This window comes from Cyclopterus lumpus, chromosome 12 (assembly GCF_009769545.1).
Source record: "Cyclopterus lumpus isolate fCycLum1 chromosome 12, fCycLum1.pri, whole genome shotgun sequence".
NCBI classification, from domain to species: domain Eukaryota; kingdom Metazoa; phylum Chordata; class Actinopteri; order Perciformes; family Cyclopteridae; genus Cyclopterus; species Cyclopterus lumpus.
Window position 1 is genome coordinate 21,357,638 of NC_046977.1, and position 19,461 is coordinate 21,377,098.

At 43.4% G+C, this 19,461-nt stretch overlaps 2 protein-coding genes across 6 annotated transcripts in view; one reads left to right on the plus strand and one right to left on the minus strand.

Annotated features, from left to right (window-relative positions):
- The window catches only part of pip5kl1 (phosphatidylinositol-4-phosphate 5-kinase-like 1), an 11,059-nt gene extending 9,445 nt beyond the window's left edge, over positions 1 to 1,614 (plus strand). For both annotated transcript variants that reach the window (XM_034547670.1, XM_034547671.1), the window contains one exon: positions 825 to 1,614. In XM_034547670.1, coding sequence (XP_034403561.1) covers positions 825 to 1,233 — 409 coding nt within the window. In that variant the 3' untranslated portion in view covers positions 1,234 to 1,614. The remainder of the gene's footprint in view (positions 1 to 824) is intronic.
- Positions 1,615 to 4,888: 3,274 nt separating this feature from the next.
- Positions 4,889 to 19,461, minus strand: part of LOC117740953 (endophilin-B2-like) — a 34,090-nt gene continuing 19,517 nt past the window's right edge. For 2 of the 4 annotated variants that reach the window (XM_034547634.1, XM_034547632.1), the window contains 4 exons: positions 17,391 to 17,480; positions 15,452 to 15,552; positions 12,640 to 12,871; positions 7,512 to 7,770 (listed from right to left, as the gene is read on the minus strand). In XM_034547634.1, coding sequence (XP_034403525.1) covers positions 7,663 to 7,770; positions 12,640 to 12,871; positions 15,452 to 15,552; positions 17,391 to 17,480 — 531 coding nt within the window. In that variant the 3' untranslated portion in view covers positions 7,512 to 7,662. Of the gene's footprint in view, positions 7,771 to 12,115; positions 12,397 to 12,639; positions 12,872 to 15,451; positions 15,553 to 17,390; positions 17,481 to 19,461 lie in introns of those variants that run through there. The other 2 variants (XM_034547633.1, XM_034547631.1) reach the window with 2 other exon arrangements.

Below are 19,461 nucleotides of genomic sequence, written 5' to 3' on the forward strand. Positions count from 1 at the left end.
ATAACAAATGCTATAAGGTTAAAGGTCATATGATCATGTTCTTAACAAACATTGAATATGATAAATACTCCAGACACTGATTCAGCCTCTGTGCCAGAAACATGTGATTATTTAATTATAGCATCAAAAAACTTACTGATTAGTGTTTCTCACAGATTAATTTCCCCCAACAGCTGTAACTCATCAGCAAATGATAAAACATATAAAACATGTTCCACATAGTGGTCTGGGAATAGAACGTTACCTGGTCTGGACTGAGACATCTTGACATCATGGGATGGGTTGCAACGAAACTTCGTACAGACGTTGATGTTCTGTACAATTGTATTAACTTTCATTTATTGGGTGAATGATTCATGTTCCGCTCAGGGTGAATTGTAATAACTTTGGTGATCCCTTACAATTTTGTATGTTTGCTTAAGCACGTTTAAAAAAGAACTGCTGTATCTGGACCCTCTAGCCTTTGGCATTCGTAGAGGTCCAGGAAACACACCGCTAGTACACGCATCGGAGAACATCTCAGGGAGAGCTGGACATGTGGCTGCTGCTTCTAACACCTGGCCTCGGATAAGAGAGAGAGGATGGATGTCATCCAGCCAACATAAATCATGATCCGTTTAGGGGAAAACACATTTCTTCATTTGTCAATGAAATCATACTACATCTGAATTGTTGTAATTGGATTGGCTAAATACATCCTAGTTTCTTGTTCTTACTCCTACTAACATTATGACATACACATGTTTAGAACCCTTCACAACATACATGTATTTTGAATGAGGCTACATAGACCTTGTATCTCCTCTGTGACCTTTTCATTTTAGATCTGTGAATCCAGGCTCCAGCCCTCTCCACGCAGGCATAGCTCCAGTCCCCGAAGATGACTCCACCTTAACGTTGTCTGAAACAGATTGCCGGTATGCATCAGGTGGTGGCTCTATTCCAACGTGCCCCGAGCATTCAGGGCCAAGCAGTGACGCAGCTGAGCTTCCAGACTTCAGGGTCCAAAACCGACGTTTACTGCCCAACCTAAAGAATCCTCTGCACGTCATTGATGGGCCTGAGCAGCGCTACTTCATCGGCATCATTGACATTTTCACAGTTTACAGTTTTAAGAAGAGGCTGGAGCATTGGTGGAAGAGACTGAGACATCCAGGCCGCTCTTTCTCCACCGTCAGTCCACAAACGTACTGCCTCCGACTCTGTCACTGGGTCCAGGATCATACCAAGTAGACCTTGGATGAGAGGTGGAGACGTACTGAGCGTGTCCAATCCACCAAAGCTAACACACATAATACGTTTATATCAATCTTTCCACATGCTCAAAACCCCAAAAACGACGTTCTCATGCAACAGAATGTTTGTCATTTACATTTTGGGTCCGATCACGGGACTTTCCCCCAGTGCACTAGGCGGCCCATGTCCCATGCACAATTACAAGTTAGCATTGACTTATTTTAATGTTAAGTTGAATGTTTAACGTAACTTACGTTACATAACAAACAATATTTATTTAAACCAAACCATAAAACTAACCAAGTAGTTGTGTTGTGTTTTTTTCACAGCGTTAAGTGTTTGAAACTGAGACAAATAAAAAACTATTCTGTCCTCAAATGTATTGGTATTTTGTTCATGGTGCAACAAGACATATGTTCCTTTTTTTAAAACTGAAAATGTGTTTATAGTGGCTTTCAGTCTGCTAACTAGCTGATTACCATGTTAAAACACAATTTGTGTCCAATTTTCTAAATATTATTTATATACTCCAAATATCACAATTTTGCCTCAGAGGGCTTTACAATCCGTACAACATAAGACATGTTGGTCCTTTTAACCCCTGCTTCCGATAAGTACAACTCTCCCAGGTCAATGCAAGAGGAGTCATGTGCACAGAGCCGACATCCATATCACACAAAGATACATACAATGAGAACATACTGTATATGAAAAAGATGTAGATCCAGTAGATGCTGAGAGCTCATGTCGTCCCTCTGCCACAAAGTGTGTCTCGCGCTGTACTTAGTGGGAGTCGGTCTATTTCAAGAGGTCGCACTCCTAAAGTACCAATGGCAGAACCGTGAACTCTGGACCTCATCAATATTCTGGATTTGATCATTTGGAAGGTTTTGGGGGCAACCCTATACGCACAAGAAGCAAAACTAATACCTAATTTATACGTCTGTGGAAAAGCTTGCACAGACATCATGTGAGCTACATAGAGAATATGCCTCGATGACTAGACTGTATGTCTCAATCATGTATCTGTAAAATAATGATTAAATAATTCATTTTTGAAAGATACATAGTATATGCAGATGGTTGACAAATTACAGGAAATGTCTTGTTGTTCCACCATGTTGTTCTCCAGAACAGCTCTAATGCTCGTTGACATCGATTCAACAGCATTGTTCCATCTGAAGAGATATTCATTCTTCTTTTGATGATGGAGGTGTCTCCAACATCTCCCATGGGTCTGAGTAGACATCTCCACTCGTTCATTCACTTCTTCCTTTAATATGTCAGCGGTCTGAGTAATATTGACACAACTTTGCCTCAATTGTATTGAAGTAAATCATTTCCATTAGCTAAATGACACAAACAATTTGACCCCCGGTGTATCTCAGCATAAGTTTAGAGGTTTTTACAAAAAGACTTATGACATTTATTCAGAATAATTCACATTTGTCATCGGTTTTCATTGCAAACTATTCTCTGTCAATCTGCTGGTTCATTGCTTTGGGAAAGTGACATGTAATGTAATGTAATGGAAAGACTGTCGACTATTACCCACCTTAACTCTATAGAGACTGTGTCTGTCCCACGGCCACTTCAATTAATAAATCAAAAGTAACCAGAAGACAACCTCATGTTGCTCTGTTGCTCTCCTGAAGGTTTCTTCCCTTTTTTCCCCTGAAAGGGTTTTTTCTGTTATTTGGGGAGTTTTTCCTGATCCGATGTGAGGTCAAAGGTCAGGGATGTCGTATGTGTACAGATTGTAAAGCCCTCTGAGCGGAGATTGTATTTAATTGAAAATTGACTCATTTCTTATTGTTTAATACAGCATAAATAATAGGATCCATTCACTTCCATTCTACTAAGGTACATTGTAGGGTTATAAAGTCAGCATTGTGTTAGCTTACAGTGGCTGTTAGGTTAGCCTAGCGTTCGCTTTTCACTCAAATCTTAATTATACATTTTTGTCATTGCTACACCTCTAACAAGAAAGACTGTTGTTTATTATAAAGAATCAGTTTCAGCGTATTGAATGTTGCAATGAGATGATATTACTTTGGGGATTTTGAACTGTACTGGACTCATTGGATATTTTCTATTGGTCTTGTACTGTTATCCAACAGTACAGTAGAGTCTGATGTTTGGTCTCTTTAAAAGAGCTGTAACTACTTTATTTACCTTTGTTTGACTTGGAAATCAGATGATTAGGAACCCTGCGGCTGCTGTGGTCCTACTATTGATATATTTAATATGATATTTGACTATACAAACAAACTTCATTTGAAAATATAACTTAGGCCTGCTTTAGCATGTCCATCACATCAGCGACTGTTGCCGACAAGAAGTTGTATATTTCCCTATGATGCAAAAAATACTATTGACCTTTTTCAACATACTAAATTTGCCTTTTTAATAAAAAATGTTGACATACTCTACGATGACTTTTAAAATACTTTTTGACCTACGACTGTTGAATTATTTTAACATGTATCTCTTCTATGACTTCTAACTTTTTTAGAAATTCTGTACCGGGGTTCACTAATAGTCGGACCACGTTCCCAGTATGGACCCAGACGCCGTTGTCTACGGACCTGGACCTATAACCGATAAATAATTGAGAATGATAACATTTTGATGGAGCATTTCTATTTGAAACGACGCAGCTTTTCTAGCCTTTACGGCGGTCCAGGAAACCCACTGACCAAATGCACGCATTGTTGGGGCCATAATGTAGTTTTATTCTTTTCTTTTATCTTTAAGGGAAACAAAGGGTGAATTTAGACATGTAGTTCTAACATTGAACACCGGGTGGCGCATTACCGTAGAAGTGCCCAGAGGGAATGGATGGGAAGCAAACAGGTTTTGACGTGTCAACGTCCCGTCTTATCCCGTCGTGTTCTGTTACTAAGCATGTAAGATTGATTTGATACTAGTAAGATTGAACAATGCTGATTTGATGCTATGGGGTCAATGTGCAATGGAATAAATGGATCAACGGATCGACAGACACAGTGATCGGTTTGTGGCATAGAACACGTGTCCGAACAAGTCCTCTCGTTTGCCCCCAGTGGCTTTAAGATGCTTTTACACGCGTTGTAAACCATCTCACATGATGCTTCTCGGCCAATCAAATATGTGAAGTTCACACACATGGGCGAGACGGGGAGAGAGAGCCAACAGTTGGTATGTGAGAAGTTATTTCACATGGCGTTCTCCAAAAAGAGAAAACAGCTTCACCAGAGGTGCCACCTGCCCATCAGGACTAACATTCACACGCAGGTTTAAGGATCTTGCCCAAGGACACATCGACATGGACTAGCGGAGCCGGGGATCGAACCTCCGATCAAAGGAGGACCCTGCTCTACAACTGAGCCTTGGCTTACTGCATCAATGTTGCGAGCAGTACATTTGTTGCAGTATCATTTAGTTTGTATAATGTGCATAGGTTAACCCTAACATGGCCGTTACCTTGGTTAGCTAGCTAGCTATTTGAGCTATTTTCATACTAAAATGCAAAGTTATCTTACTAGTCGGGAAGAGAAAGAACGAGCGAGACCTTTTGTTGGTGTGAGTCCATCCTGTAAGGAAACACACAGTAGCTTCAGAGAGATCACTTATGACACGTCTTTGTAATGATGTCTTTTCACAGTCTGGTACTTAAAATAAAACTTTATTGATGTGCACAACGATCTGTAAATTGACAAACATATGTTTAATCCATGGAATCAAAACAATGTTTTGTCTGACCCTGTTATGGGTACTACTGTACATGTTTTTCAAAATAAAACCCAATGGTGGTCCACTGGAAGGGGCGGGACTTCACCTCTCAATGACCACCAAATCTGGGTAACTAACAACTATACAATTTCTTCCAGACAATTATTTTAGTGTAATACTCATCTGTGCTGTGGCTATTCAAGAAGCACACATATCACTGTAACACACATGCATGTTTATTGCACATCAAACCAGTGGCCATGAGTTGGAAAATGACAATGTGGTGACAACAAGATGTCTGGACATTTTGTTGTCCCTCCTCCAGGCATTTAACAACACGCTAAATTATAAACATGAAAGAAACAGGAAACACAGCCGATAAAAATGAATGTGCCTTGAAATCCTGAAATAATTCACACACACAGCAAATGAAGTATTACATCCAGTGGGAACAGACTGGTTTCTACGATGCACATGCTACATGTGTTCTTCAGTCCTCATCAGGTATCCTGTTTAAGAGAATATTCAATACTTTACTAAATATTCTTAACTCTTAAATCCACTGACAAGCTATTCCTTGAGAGTTCCACTGCCCTCTACATGAGTGGATGGAGTTTGCTCATCTGTGTTTGGAAACTCCTTTGGCTAATGAAAAATATCAAATTCAGTGGAAAGCAATGGAAAACGACCGATATTGGGAAATGTGGTAAGATTAATTACTATAACCAAGGTTAAGAAAGACTCAAACTTCCAATAAGTTATGAAGAAGGCCAAGTGTCTGAGCAAACAACATATTGGTGTTATTAGATCAGTAATAGATATAGGTAATAAACTCAGTCCGAAAAGTGGCGCTAGAGGAAAGCATGAATGTACTAAGCAAATGTCATTGCATTCTGACGTTTTGATTGAAAATAAAGGTTATTTTGGTGGCTCTAAAGAAACAGTCAGGGGTCACAACATCTTTAAGCATCCTCCTTTGGGAAGCAGGAAGATATTTAACTCGTATACACTAAACTACTGTCTACTCTAGCTTCTGTTGTTAGCTACTTGTGATGTGACATCAAACTTGGGTTCCCTTTGAAAGACTTACAGCATTACACACATCAATGTCTCACCCTTATTGCACTGGTGAGGAAAACCATCCCAATAAAGTTACACACAATACAACATTAGTCACACAAGACTCCACCTTCTCACTTCTTTGAGCCTGATGATTGTGACCGGTTCTCCTGAGAACAAGAGATCTAGGAGCTCATCACAAATCACAGTACAGCTCTGTTGCAACACTTATTGTCATGGCGTTACTATATTATGGAGACTGATGTCAAATGGTGTGGGAAACTAATTACATTACATAATCAAAGCGATCGGTTATGTCATGTCACTGTTGCATGGTAAGAATAAGTGCTTCTGACATGACACTTTTAAAGTCTCAGTGTCATATGGAGAGGCTAACGTCTTTGTGTTGTGCAATCTGCTTTTAGCCTTGTTGCAACACTTCTTTAGGCTAACTTCATTTTGTAATCATCCTTATGAACCCCTTTATTGTTGGCCTAAGTGCTCCTAATACAGGAAGTACATTTCTATTATGAACCAACCTGCTATAGCACCACAAGCCGTGTCATGTTGTCCTTGAAGAAAACATGATGATGACTCAGCATTATCACTAAACAGTCATTTCACAAACCAACAGCAAGTGTCATTTACTGGTAAGATGGTGATTCAGGATTTTCTGTATTTTAAGATTGTAAACTTCCAAGCTTCCCGATCTGTAAGTTTCAGTTCTACGATGTTCACAGTGCAGCAACATACACAACATAACAATCCATTTCAGGTGAAAGCCCTTCTCAGCAGCTAACAGATGTTTTAATAACAAATGATGAAATAGTCACAGATTGCCACAGTTGGAGATTGTGAAGATGAAAGTGGACCAGAGAGAAGAGGAAGCCAGCAGGTAGAATTCATCACATTATTCTGCAAAGGATATTTCTGGTTAATTACACGTTGGGTACTCATCAATGCACTCATTCGGTCAAGCAGGTGGCATTTAACCACAATGGTGTTGGGCTTGGTAGACTACTATGCTAGTGTAGTTATACTATGGACAGATTCCAACATTCATGACAAATGTAAAGCAGAAAGTTCCCATTGTACTTCAGCTCTAGAAAGTAGACAGTCTGGTGAAACTGTGGGTTTTCTTGATGGCTTGTGTTTCTTGCCCCATCAAACTCTGTTGTCACTATACCTCTGTTTTCCCAATTCTCCTCACTTACTTTGGTGAGTACAACTTCTTCATAATTGATAGAATTAAAGTCGTAATAAATCGAAATAATCCTTTAAAGGATTAAGCATCGTCTTTTGAATGCCTCATAAATGCTTTGTGGTAAAAACACAAATGAAAGATTGAGAATAATTACGTTTCAGTTTGCATCCAAAAACACCCAAACTGCTCCGTTCACAGAATGAGGGAGTGTAGCTGTAACCTCATATCACACACACACACACACACACACACACACACACACACACACACACACACACACACACACACACACACCAAACAAAACAAGCGTTTTTTTGCCATTTCCTCCCATGAGTCATCCCTATGTATAGAACATTTCCCAACAAAACGGTTTGCATAAGTGTTTAGGATCAGAATACAAGTGTACTAAATGCACACAAATGTGTGTGTGTGTCCTGTTGTTTGGTCCTTTAGCTCAGCAGTTCAAGGTAGGTGACCGGGACCTTTCCCTTTTGGTTCCCCCGTTCTCCAATCAACCAATCAGGATCCATTCCTGGTACGGTGTGTACAGTTATGAGCTGGAGAAACAAAAAAACTGTACATTTTAATATATATTTCATAAAAGATCTTCCACCAAAATGAAGCTATTTAAACAAGAAAAAACTAATAGCAAGGTTGTTTCCCAAGCAGAGGGAAACAAAAAGCAAAATAACGTAACATCATCTCTTGACTTTTGCAGTATCTTTCTCCATCCACCCTTCAGCCTCCGATGTTTTTTATGGTCCATATCTGCCTCCACTTCCCCTCAGATACAGTAAGACCAAGGCAAAAAGCAGACAGGACAGTAAATCACAAGCAATAACTCCAGGAGGTAGCATGGTGTTATGCTGATAAGCCATACACTGATAATTATGAAACCTTTACCAAATGTTCTTAGACTTAACCACAAGTTTACCAAACAATTCATTGAGTTTCCCTCCTGCTCTGCCTCTTGTAATATTTGCCAGGTACTTTACCACTTTTACGAAGTTGATTATTTGACACCAAGACTACAGCAAAAGATATGTCCAAGTCAAGAAACCAGCAAAGACAGAATGAGGAGTTTCAGTCAGGATTTAGAAAACACCACAGCACAGAGACAGGACTGGTGAAGATTACAAAGTACCTCCTAAAGGACTCATCTCTGTACTGGTCTTGTTAGACCTTAGTGCTGATAAAGGACTCATCTCTGTACTGGTATTATTAGACCTTAGTGCTGATAAAGGACTCATCTCTGTACTGGTCTTGTTAGACCTTAGTGCTGATAAAGGACTCATCTCTGTACTGGTATTATTAGACCTTAGTGCTGATAAAGGACTCATCTCTGTACTGGTCTTGTTAGACCTTAGTGCTGATAAAGGACTCATCTCTGTACTGGTCTTGTTAGACCTTAGTGCTGATAAAGGACTCATCTCTGTACTGGTCTTATTAGACCTTAGTGCTGATAAAGGACTCATCTCTGTAGTGGTCTTGTTAGACCTTAGTGCTGATAAAGGACTCATCTCTGTACTGGTCTTATTAGACCTTAGTGCTGATAAAGGACTCATCTCTGTACTGGTCTTATTAGACCTTAGTGCTGATAAAGGACGCATCTCTGAGAGAGAAAGGGGGGAGAGGAGGAAGACATCGCAAGCTGCTAAGCTGGCAACCAGAAGTGATGCAGTACGCGAGAGAGAGATGATGCGTTCAGGAACCTCAGGAGCCTTCAGTTATCAAGCTCCTCTTTTATGGAACCAGCTTCCACTTTCAGTCCTGGAGGCAGACACAGTCACCTCATTCAAGAATAGACTTAAGACTTTCCTCTTTAATAGTACTTATAGTTAGGGCTGAATCAGGTTTGCCCTGGTCCAGCCCCTTGATATGCTGCTATAGGCTTATAGGCTGCTGGGGGATGTTTTAGGATACACTGAGCACCTATCTCCTTTTCTCTCTCTCCTTATGGATGAATTTACATCTCTCCATTGCACCTTATTAACTCTGCTTCCTCCCCGGAGTCGTTGTGACTTCACGTCTCATAGGGTCCATTGGACCTGGAGGTGTCTGATGCTGGTGAGCCGGCCTCCCATTGGCCCTGCTGATGCCCCGCCCCCTCCTCTCTACCTCCTTCTGTTTCATGGATTGGAGTTCCATTCATACATTGTCATATTCATGTAATGTGTTTATGTAACTCTGTAACTCTGTTCATCTGTACACATGACATCTATTCATCTGTCCATCCGGGGAGAGGGATCCTCCTCTGTTGCTCTCCTGAAGGTTTCTTCCCTTTTTTCCCTGTCAAAGGTTATTTTTGGGGAGTTTTTACTGATCCGATGTGAGGTCAAAGGTCAGGGATGTCGTATGTGTACAGATTGTAAAGCCCTCTGAGGGGAGTTTGTAATTTGTGATATTGGGCTATACAAAATAAACTGAATTGAATTGCACTTTTGCTCAGAATACAATGCATCATCTCTTACATTCTGCTCAAAAGAGATCACTTGACGGCCGCTATAGACAGGTGGAAGAATCTCAGCTACCAACTAGAAAGGTGCACTCTGAAGAATGTGCAGATCTGCACCAGGTGTGTCTGTATTGTGTGATTGAATGAATAACGTACACTAGCAGTGCTGTCGAGACTCATCAAACAAACGTCCTTCAAACTCAAAAACAACTGGTGATGGAACTTTATACAAGCAACGGCTCCAAGTTATTGTATAATACTGTCGGAGCATGGTTGGGCCGAGCTGCGGCTAATTGGGTCTCTCTCGATATAAACGGCAGTAGAGACGAAGGCATGAGGAAAGGCCGGAAGACCGTCAAAGAGAGCCGGAGCCCCATTCTAGAAGACCATCAAAGAGAGCCGGAGCCATAGTCTGGAAGACCATCCAAGAGAGCCGGAGCCCCATTCTAAAAGACCGTCAGAGAGAGCCGGAGCCATAGTCTGGAAGACCATCCAAGAGAGCCTGAGCCCCATTCTAGAAGACCGTCAGAGAGAGCCGGAGCCCCATTCTAGAAGACCATCAAAGAGAGCCTGAGCCCCATTCTAGAAGACCATCAAAGAGAGCCTGAGCCCCATTCTAGAAGACCATCAAAGAGAGCCGGAGTCCCATTCTAGAAGACCGTCAGAGAGAGCCGGAGCCATAGTCTGGAAGACCGTCAAAGAGAGCCAGAGCCCCATTCTAGAAGAATGTCAGAGAGAGAGCCGGAGCCATAGTCTGGAAGACCAACAGAGAGAGCCGGAGCCATAGTCTGGAAGACCAACAGAGAGAGCCGTAGCCATAGTCTGGAAGACCAACAGAGAGAGCCGTAGCCATAGTCTGGAAGACCAACAGAGAGAGCCAGAGCCCCATTCTAGAAGACCATCAAAGAGAGCCGGAGCCATAGTCTGGAAGACCGTCAGAGAGAGCCGGAGCCATAGTCTGGAAGACCGTCAAAGAGAGCCGGAGCCCCATTCTAGAAGAATGTCAGAGAGAGAGCCGGAGCCATAGTCTGGAAGACCGACAGAGAGAGCCGGAGCCCCATTCTAGAAGACCGTCAGAGAGAGCCGGAGCCCCATTCTAGAAGACCATCAAAGAGAGCCGGAGCCATAGTCTGGAAGACCATCCAAGAGAGCCGGAGCCCCATTCTAAAAGACCGTCAGAGAGAGCCGGAGCCATAGTCTGGAAGACCGTCAAAGAGAGCCAGAGCCATAGTCTGGAAGACCGTCAGAGAGAGCCGGAGCCATAGTTTGGAAGACCGTCAAAGAGAGCCAGAGCCCCATTCTAGAAGACCATCAAAGAGAGCCTGAGCCCCATTCTAGAAGAATGTCAGAGAGAGAGCCGGAGCCATAGTCTGGAAGACCGTCAAAGAGAGCCAGAGCCCCATTCTAGAAGACCATCAAAGAGAGCCTGAGCCCCATTCTAGAAGACCATCAAAGAGAGCCTGAGCCCCATTCTAGAAGACCATCAAAGAGAGCCGGAGTCCCATTCTAGAAGACCGTCAGAGAGAGCCGGAGCCATAGTCTGGAAGACCGTCAAAGAGAGCCAGAGCCCCATTCTAGAAGAATGTCAGAGAGAGCCGGAGCCATAGTCTGGAAGACCGACAGAGAGAGCCGTAGCCATAGTCTGGAAGACCATCAAAGAGAGCCAGAGCCCCATTCTAGAAGAATGTCAGAGAGAGAGCCGGAGCCATAGTCTGGAAGACCGACAGAGAGAGCCGTAGCCATAGTCTGGAAGACCATCAAAGAGAGCCAGAGCCCCATTCTAGAAGACCGTCAAAGAGAGCCGGAGCCCCATTCTAGAAGACTGTCAGAGAGAGCCGGAGCCATAGTCTGGAAGACCGTCAGAGAGAGCCGGAGCCCCATTCTAGAAGACCATCAAAGAGAGCCGGAGCCATAGTCTAGAAGACCATCAAAGAGAGCTGTAGTCACAGTCTGGAAGACTGTCAGAGAGAGCCGGAGCCATAGTCTGGAAGACCATTAAAGAGAGCCGGAGCCCCATTCTAGAAGACCATCAAAGAGAGCCGGAGCCATAGTCTAGAAGACCATCAAAGAGAGCCGGAGTCACAGTCTGGAAGACCGTCAGAGAGAGCCGGAGCCATAGTCTGGAAGACCATTAAAGAGAGCCGGAGCCCCATTCTAGAAGACCGTCAAAGAGAGCCGGAGTCACAGTCTGGAAGACCGTCAGAGAGAGCCGGAGCCAGTCTGGAAGACCGTCAGAAGAGTCACAGTCAGTTGGGAGGTTGTGTTTATTGATGTTCATTTGAGGAGGGTCTGGTCAGAGGTGATTTATTGTACAGACTAATTGCAGTGGGCAAGAATGTTCTCCTGGAGCAGAAATGTTCTCCTGGATCTGGAAAGTTCTCCTGGAATGTTCTCCTAGTATCTGGAATGTTCTTCTGGAACAGGAATGTTCTCCTGTTTCTGTCCTTGTGACAGCTGAGCTGAAGCAGTCTTTTGGAGAACGTGCTCCGCTGTCCCTACAGTAGGTGTTGGAGAGGGTCGTCTGGGTTATCCAATATGGACAATAATTTCTTCAGAGTCCTCTCCACCACCTGTGCTTTAGCCGGCCTTCCTCACCAGTTTAGAGAGTGTGTTGGTGTCTCCGGCTCCAATGCTGCTCCCCCAGCAGACTACGGAGAAGTCCAGAGCGTATGTAGGTATGTGTGAGAAAGAATGTGTGCATGCGGAGAAAGGCCTCAGCCCCTCGGACCTGGCAAAGAATAAGCAGATGGCAGCTTAAAACTTTGAATTTTAAAGATGGGTTGTCTAGATAGGCTGATATATCAGACATGCTCAAAGTGGATATAGATTTTTGATATGCAATATTCTGTACTTGTACCAGTCTCACAGCCAAAAGTCTTCCAACTGCTTTCTGTTCATGAGTAGGTCCAGCATTGCTCCTTGTCTAACAGAGATGTTGGTGTGTGGGGTGACTCAGAATATCCTACTTTACCTCATCAGCCAAGAGGGACAGCTCGCTGACATTGTGGGCGTCATAGTCATACAGGACCTTGGCCTTTCTGGTGCCTGTGACTGGGAGCTGCTCCATAGCCAGGGTGCTGGGCCTCTGACTAGACAGAGAGGAGGCTGGGGCCCCAGGAGAAGATGGTCCAGACAGGAAAGCAGAGGAGACGGGGTCGGGGCAGAGAGCAGCAGTAGGGTGGGGGGCGCTGACGGCAATAGCACTGTGTGAACATTGGAAGACAAATGAAGGAGTTGAGTTTTTCCACCTATTGTATGCTGTTACTATAAACACAGAGACAGCAGTCACATCCAGACTTGGGTACTAATGGTGTTCCATGGCAAAAAAATGGAAATATGATTGCGTGTTGATTGAGCTGTGGTGCTGCTGACATTTAAGTACACCATGTAGAATATCTCCTGAACAAAACTAATCTAGTGAAGCAGCTTTGGTCTATAGAGACTGATGTTTAGGACAGAAAAGCAAAATCAATAACTGTATTTTTACAATAGGACTAAATAAACTATAAGATTGCACTGGTATTTGCACCCTTCAAATCAGGGATCAACTCACAGGTCAAATCAATGAGGATTCTTTAAGGGTTGGTGCAAACTGTGGAACATCACGTAGTAACGTCCAAAGAGCTGAAGGCGGACCTGAAACAATCTGGAGTCGTGGTTTCAACACGGACCGTGTGCCACAAACTAAACCATGAAGAGCTAAATGGGCGCAGGCCAAAGAAGACCCCACTGCTGTAACAAGGACATACAAAAGGACGGCTGATCTTTGCCAAAGAGGACCTGGACAAACCACGATCCTTCTGGGCAAATGTTCTGTGTACAGACAAAACCAAAATAGAACGTTGTGCTACCCAACATGAGAAAACTGGGTTTGGGTCGAAGATCGTGGGTTCTCCAGCACAATAAAGACCCAAAGCCGGTGCTCACCAGTATGCAGTACCAGCACCATTTCCACGTTTTACTCCGTGGCGTACTGGGACTTTTTCCGGCACTTCTCACAAGCTGCCGGTACTCTTTTCTACCTTCTCAATCAGGTTCTTGGGTGATGAGAATTAGGGTGATGTAATTTATTGATACAATGTTATGCTAGTCATAAACAAACAATGAATAAAAGTAAAAAACCTGAAATTATTCTTGAGGGAGGATCCCAAACTCAATATTTTTTCGTGACTTTAGAAATTCAGAATGTGTTTTTATCCTGCTGCTTAATGACTAGCGTCCTGACTGGGACACTGCTCCTAAAACCTGAATGAATAGCTCACACCGTGTCTGGGTGCTGTTGGTTCCAGGCTGTAGGCATACCATAATATATTATAGAGCGATACTATAGGCAACAAATAACACAGTGAAACGAACATGATGGATAAATACACAATTGGAATGTTATTGGAGTATTATAGGCTTACTATAGAAGATTTAAAAAAATATATCAATAAAATCACAACTGATGATGACTGACACAGAATACAGAATAAATATGTAGAGCGATAGTAAGAGATTGCAGATGCTGGCCAATACACTTTAGTACACTTATTTCAGTAGTAACTGGTGACTCTAGTAACTTGTACTTTTAACGCTGCTTACTTTTTACTCTTCCATTTATCTCGCTACTTTTATGTATTTATTATTTTAATGTATGATCCAGGAGCTCAGATCAGCACTGTGGTCTGGATGTGGTAGCTGGTCCCAGGTCTGCTGCTACTCGGTTTCATTTGCATTTATATCTCACATAGACCTCCAGGTTTTCAGTGGCCGAAGACCATTGTGTGACGAGATCACACCAGGCACATCGACAAAACGAGCCTCAGGCGTAAATGCATCAGTCAGAATTTCCTTTGATTACAGGAATTCCTTAAATATGAAGAAATTATGATTATTTGAGCTGAATTTATCTTTTGCAAAACCTGTACAGTTAAATATCATGAAATTAGACATGGACATAGCAGGGGTCATCACGAACAACTATCCAATGAAGGTTTAATATAACCGCTTAAGAAATTCCTGTAATCAAAGCATTAAAACATGCGGAAATTATGAATATGAATGCAATTTTAGGCACAGATACGGGAGAAATTTGGGGTTAAGTGTCTTGCCCAAGAACACATCGACATGGAGCCGGGGATCGAACCGTCGATCCTCTAATTGAAGGACCTCACCAGTCTCCTGTATATGTTGTGGACGTGAGACAGATGTGAAGCTGGACAGACCCAGAATGGTCCATCGGTCCAGTCCACCGGTGCTGGAGGAGACGTCATGTTAGGAGGAGCCTTATGACACCTCTTGACGGAGAGCAGTGTCATCTCTTCATGCTAATTGCATGAAGAGAGAGGGCTGTATTAACTCGGTGGCACCATGGAGTAAAGCTCCTGTGGTACTTCACAGCAGTTGTCAGACTACGATGATATATGAGAATATGTATGCTGTTTGGAAACAAAAGATAATGGATAATTGGATTCATTATGTTTTTGGGAAATTAGGGCACTTGTATCTTTTCTCAGACGTCTGGTGTTGTTCAGACAAAACAAGGCAGACTAATGTTTAGCACAGGATTGTCCGGTAATTGCAATTGTGGAAGCATTAAATGGTGGAAGCATAATAAGCATTTCCAGCTGGAGGAAGTGTGTGCCAAAGCCAACACTGGCTGATCAGCAGATAGTCTGTGGTTAACTCTGCTAAAGGAGACATGTTTACCCCCCTTCCCCTTGGACCTGAATGACTGAGCGATCCTGATCTAGCGGTCAGACATGTTACAGATGAAGCTACCAACAGCAGAGAATCCTCACGTGTTGAGCTCTCTCTGAAGGTCCTGCATGTAGTGATGACACTGGGCGTAGTAAGTGGCCTGAGCCTCTGCAAAATCCTGCAGACATCGCAGGTGGTTGAGCTTAGGGAAGAAAGCAAAAGAGGAAGTCAGTGTGTGGAATCCCATGATACTTAACCGCTTATGGGGGCTTATTGGACAAAGGGGTCTACACCCTGGACAGGTCTCCAGACTACCGCATGTCTGACATCCATTCACACTCACTTTCAGACCTATGGGCAATTTAGAGTCAATTAACTATCAATGAACCTCAGCTACATGTGGTTGGCCTGTGGGAGGAAGCTGGACAGAAGGGCCCCTCTTGCTGTGAGGCGACAGTGCTAACCACTACACCACCGTGCATAATCAGATACAATGCTTTCCTTATTTCAGTCAAAAGCTCATCATCAATACAACGGAGACTCCCCGTCATTCACCACATGTTTAATGCAAACTTACAGCATATCCAGCACAACTTGGAATGACATATGCCTCCTTACATGTGAATTATATTGAAAATATTCCTTTAAAGCTCCGGTTCTTTTCATGTGTCACTTTATTGGTGGCTGACAGGCGACTGCACACAACAATGCAAGTGGATTCACTTTCTGGTGAAGAGCTCACAGAGAAGATTCATACTATTCTCACACCTATCCTTTAAATATGTTAGCTTAGCTTAGCTAAAGACTGGAAGCTGGGGGACCAGCTAGTCGGGTTCTGTTCAAAAGTTGCAAAGTCCACCTACCATCACTTAGAAGTTAATTATGTAACATGTTATATCCTGTTCATTTGATCTGTATAAAGGCCGGCCTGTATTTATGACCAGAGTATTTCACTGGTTGCCTGGAAACAAATGGTTGGGCAGGATTGTACACTGAGGTCATGTGTCCAAGTCCTCCCCACCCTCAAAACATTCATCACTAACTAACTAAATAATTACTATATATTATTTTATGGAAATGTTTTTAGTTAAACTTAGACCCAACATGGTATAAATGCTGGTATAAGCCAACATTTGAGTGGCAAGAATTATAGTGGGGAATTACTAAATTCTCCATCTAGATTAGCCTAAAAGTTGTCAAAATAAAATTAATATCTGGTCTAAAAACACTGGAATTTGCCTATAATATCGTAACCATATGTTACTTTTCTGGTTCTGTTAATTGTCTGGTTTTGGTTTTTGGCTGGCGAGCTAACAACTAACACTGAAGTTGCTGATGCGACTCCCAGCTCCCCAAACATCTTGCTATCCCAGAGAAATAATAATAATAATAATAATAATAATAATAATCCCTTTATTTATAAAGTATTTGTATCTCTTGAGCAAAGTAGACGTTTCTTCAGCAATGAGGAGCTGAACAAATAGCGACAGACCTAAAGGCTAAATGATGCTGGTCACCATGAGACAAGAGGTTCACAGACCTAAAGGCTAAATGATGCTGGTCACCATGAGACAAGATGTTCACAGACCTAAAGGCTAAATGATGCTGGTCACCATGAGACAAGAACAAATAGCGACAGACCTAAAGGCTAAATGATGCTGGTCACCATGAGACAAGAGGTTCACAGACCTAAAGGCTAAATGATGCTGGTCACCATGAGACAAGAGGTTCACAGACCTAAAGGCTAAATGATGCTGGTCACCATGAGACAAGAGGTTCACAGACCTAAAGGCTAAATGATGCTGGTCACCATGAGACAAGAGGTTCACAGACCTAAAGGCTAAATGATGCTGGTCACCATGAGACAAGAGGTTCACAGACCTAAAGGCTAAATGATGCTGGTCACCATGAGACAAGAGGTTCACAGACCTAAAGGCTAAATGATGCTGGTCACCATGAGACAAGAGGTTCACAGACCTAAAGGCTAAATGATGCTGGTCACCATGAGACAAGAGGTTCACGTTGTTAAGAGCCACTCACATGCGTGCTGCTGATGCCCTCCAGCAGCAGCCTGGTCACCTCCGCTTGTCGGTCAAACTCCGTCTGAGCGACCCGGAGCTCGTGCTCCGCCTGCAGGTGGACGGGACAGGAAGTAAGTGATAACAGGACTGCTTTCAGACACAGACACAGACACACACACACACGGCCACATTGTGAAGGTCCTTACTTTGTCCACTTCCTCACTCAGCAGCTGAGAGATCGGCATGAGAACAGAAAGAACATGAAAAGATGTAGACACTATAAACATCTAGAAGCTTCAATCTAAATGTATCTGCAGAACCTGGGTTTAGTTAGTCCGTCTCTGTTGCTATGGCAATAAACCCGCTTGATGGCATATACACTTGATCTTAACTTAAGTTTTCAGGCACCAACTTTGAATCAAACAGTCAAAACTAGAGTTTATTTAATCTAATTAAATCAATATCATTAAATCATTTAAAAAATAATTTCATATCAAAATGTTATAGCTAAAACAGTTTTTCATACATCTGTATAATTCTAACATTATCTCATTAGCTCCTGCAGTGACACCTCGGCCATTTGTACCGAGATGGCTTTTTTTTAAATTAAGATATTATCTGACAGCGGTCTAAATCCAGTGCCACAGCTCCAGGTGTGCAGCAGCAGCATGAGACAAGATAGTTATACCTGATGTCTTATAGAAAAGAACCAACAGCTGTTCCATTCATTCAGAACTGTTCCACAACACGTGGAGGGGGGGTAGGGATGTGATCTGGAGTTCAGCCCACCGTGGATGATCATTTAGCAAACAATGGTATGTTTGAAATGATATTATGTGTGATTAGAGATGCCAAATAAAGACAGAACCAGAGGCAGAACTAGTTCAGTGACAGCTGCTGCTGCTGTGGCCTTTACTCTCCTTCTGCACAATGACGCCCTCCTGTGTTAGAAAGCATCTTTCTCATTGCATCAAATTATATTACAGTAAACATTTTAGAAATGAAATAAACCTGAATAGAGCGGGTCGTCCTTTAACCACAAGGTTGGTGGATCGATCCCACTGTCCTAACCCCTAACCTAGTCCACTGTCCTAACCCCTAGCCCACTGTCCTAACCCCTAACCTAACCCACTGTCCTAACCCCTAACCCACTGTCCTAACCCCTAACCTAGCCCACTGTCCTAACCCCTAACCTAGTCCACTGTCCTAACCCCTAGCCCACTGTCCTAACCCCTAACCTAACCCACTGTCCTAACCCCTAACCTAGCCCACTGTCCTAACCCCTAACCTAGTCCACTGTCCTAACCCCGAGCCCACTGTCCTAACCCCTAACCTAACCCACTGTCCTAACCCCTAACCTAGCCCACTGTCCTAACCCCTAACCTAGCCCACTGTCCTAACCCCTAACCCTAGCCCACTGTCCTAACCCCTAACCCTAGCCCACTGTCCTAACCCCTAACCTAGCCCAATGTCCTAACCCCTAACCTAGCCCACTGTCCTAACCCCTAACCTAGCCCACTGTCCTAACCTCTAACCTAGCCCACTGTCCTAACCCCTAACCCTAGCCCACTGTCCTAACCCCTAACCTAGCCCACTGTCCTAACCCCTAACCCTAGCCCACTGTCCTAACCCCTAACCTAGCCCACTGTCCTAACCCCTAACCTAGCCCACTGTCCTAACCCCTAACCCTAGCCCACTGTCCTAACCCCTAACCTAGCCCACTGTCCTAACCCCTAACCTAGCCCACTGTCCTAACCCCTAACCCTAGCCCACTGTCCTAACCCCTAACCGCTAAACCTAGCCCACTGTCCTAACACCTAGCCCACTGTCCTAAGCCCTAACCCACTGTCCTAACCCCTAACCTAGCCCACTGTCCTAACCCCTAACCCTAGCCCACTGTCCTAACCCCTAACCCTAGCCCACTGTCCTAACCCCTAACCCTAGCCCACTGTCCTAACCCCTAACCTAGCCCACTGTCCTAACCCCTAACCCTAGCCCACTGTCCTAACCCCTAACCGCTAAACCTAGCCCACTGTCCTAACCCCTAGTCCACTGTCCTAAGCCCTAACCCACTGTCCTAACCCCTAACC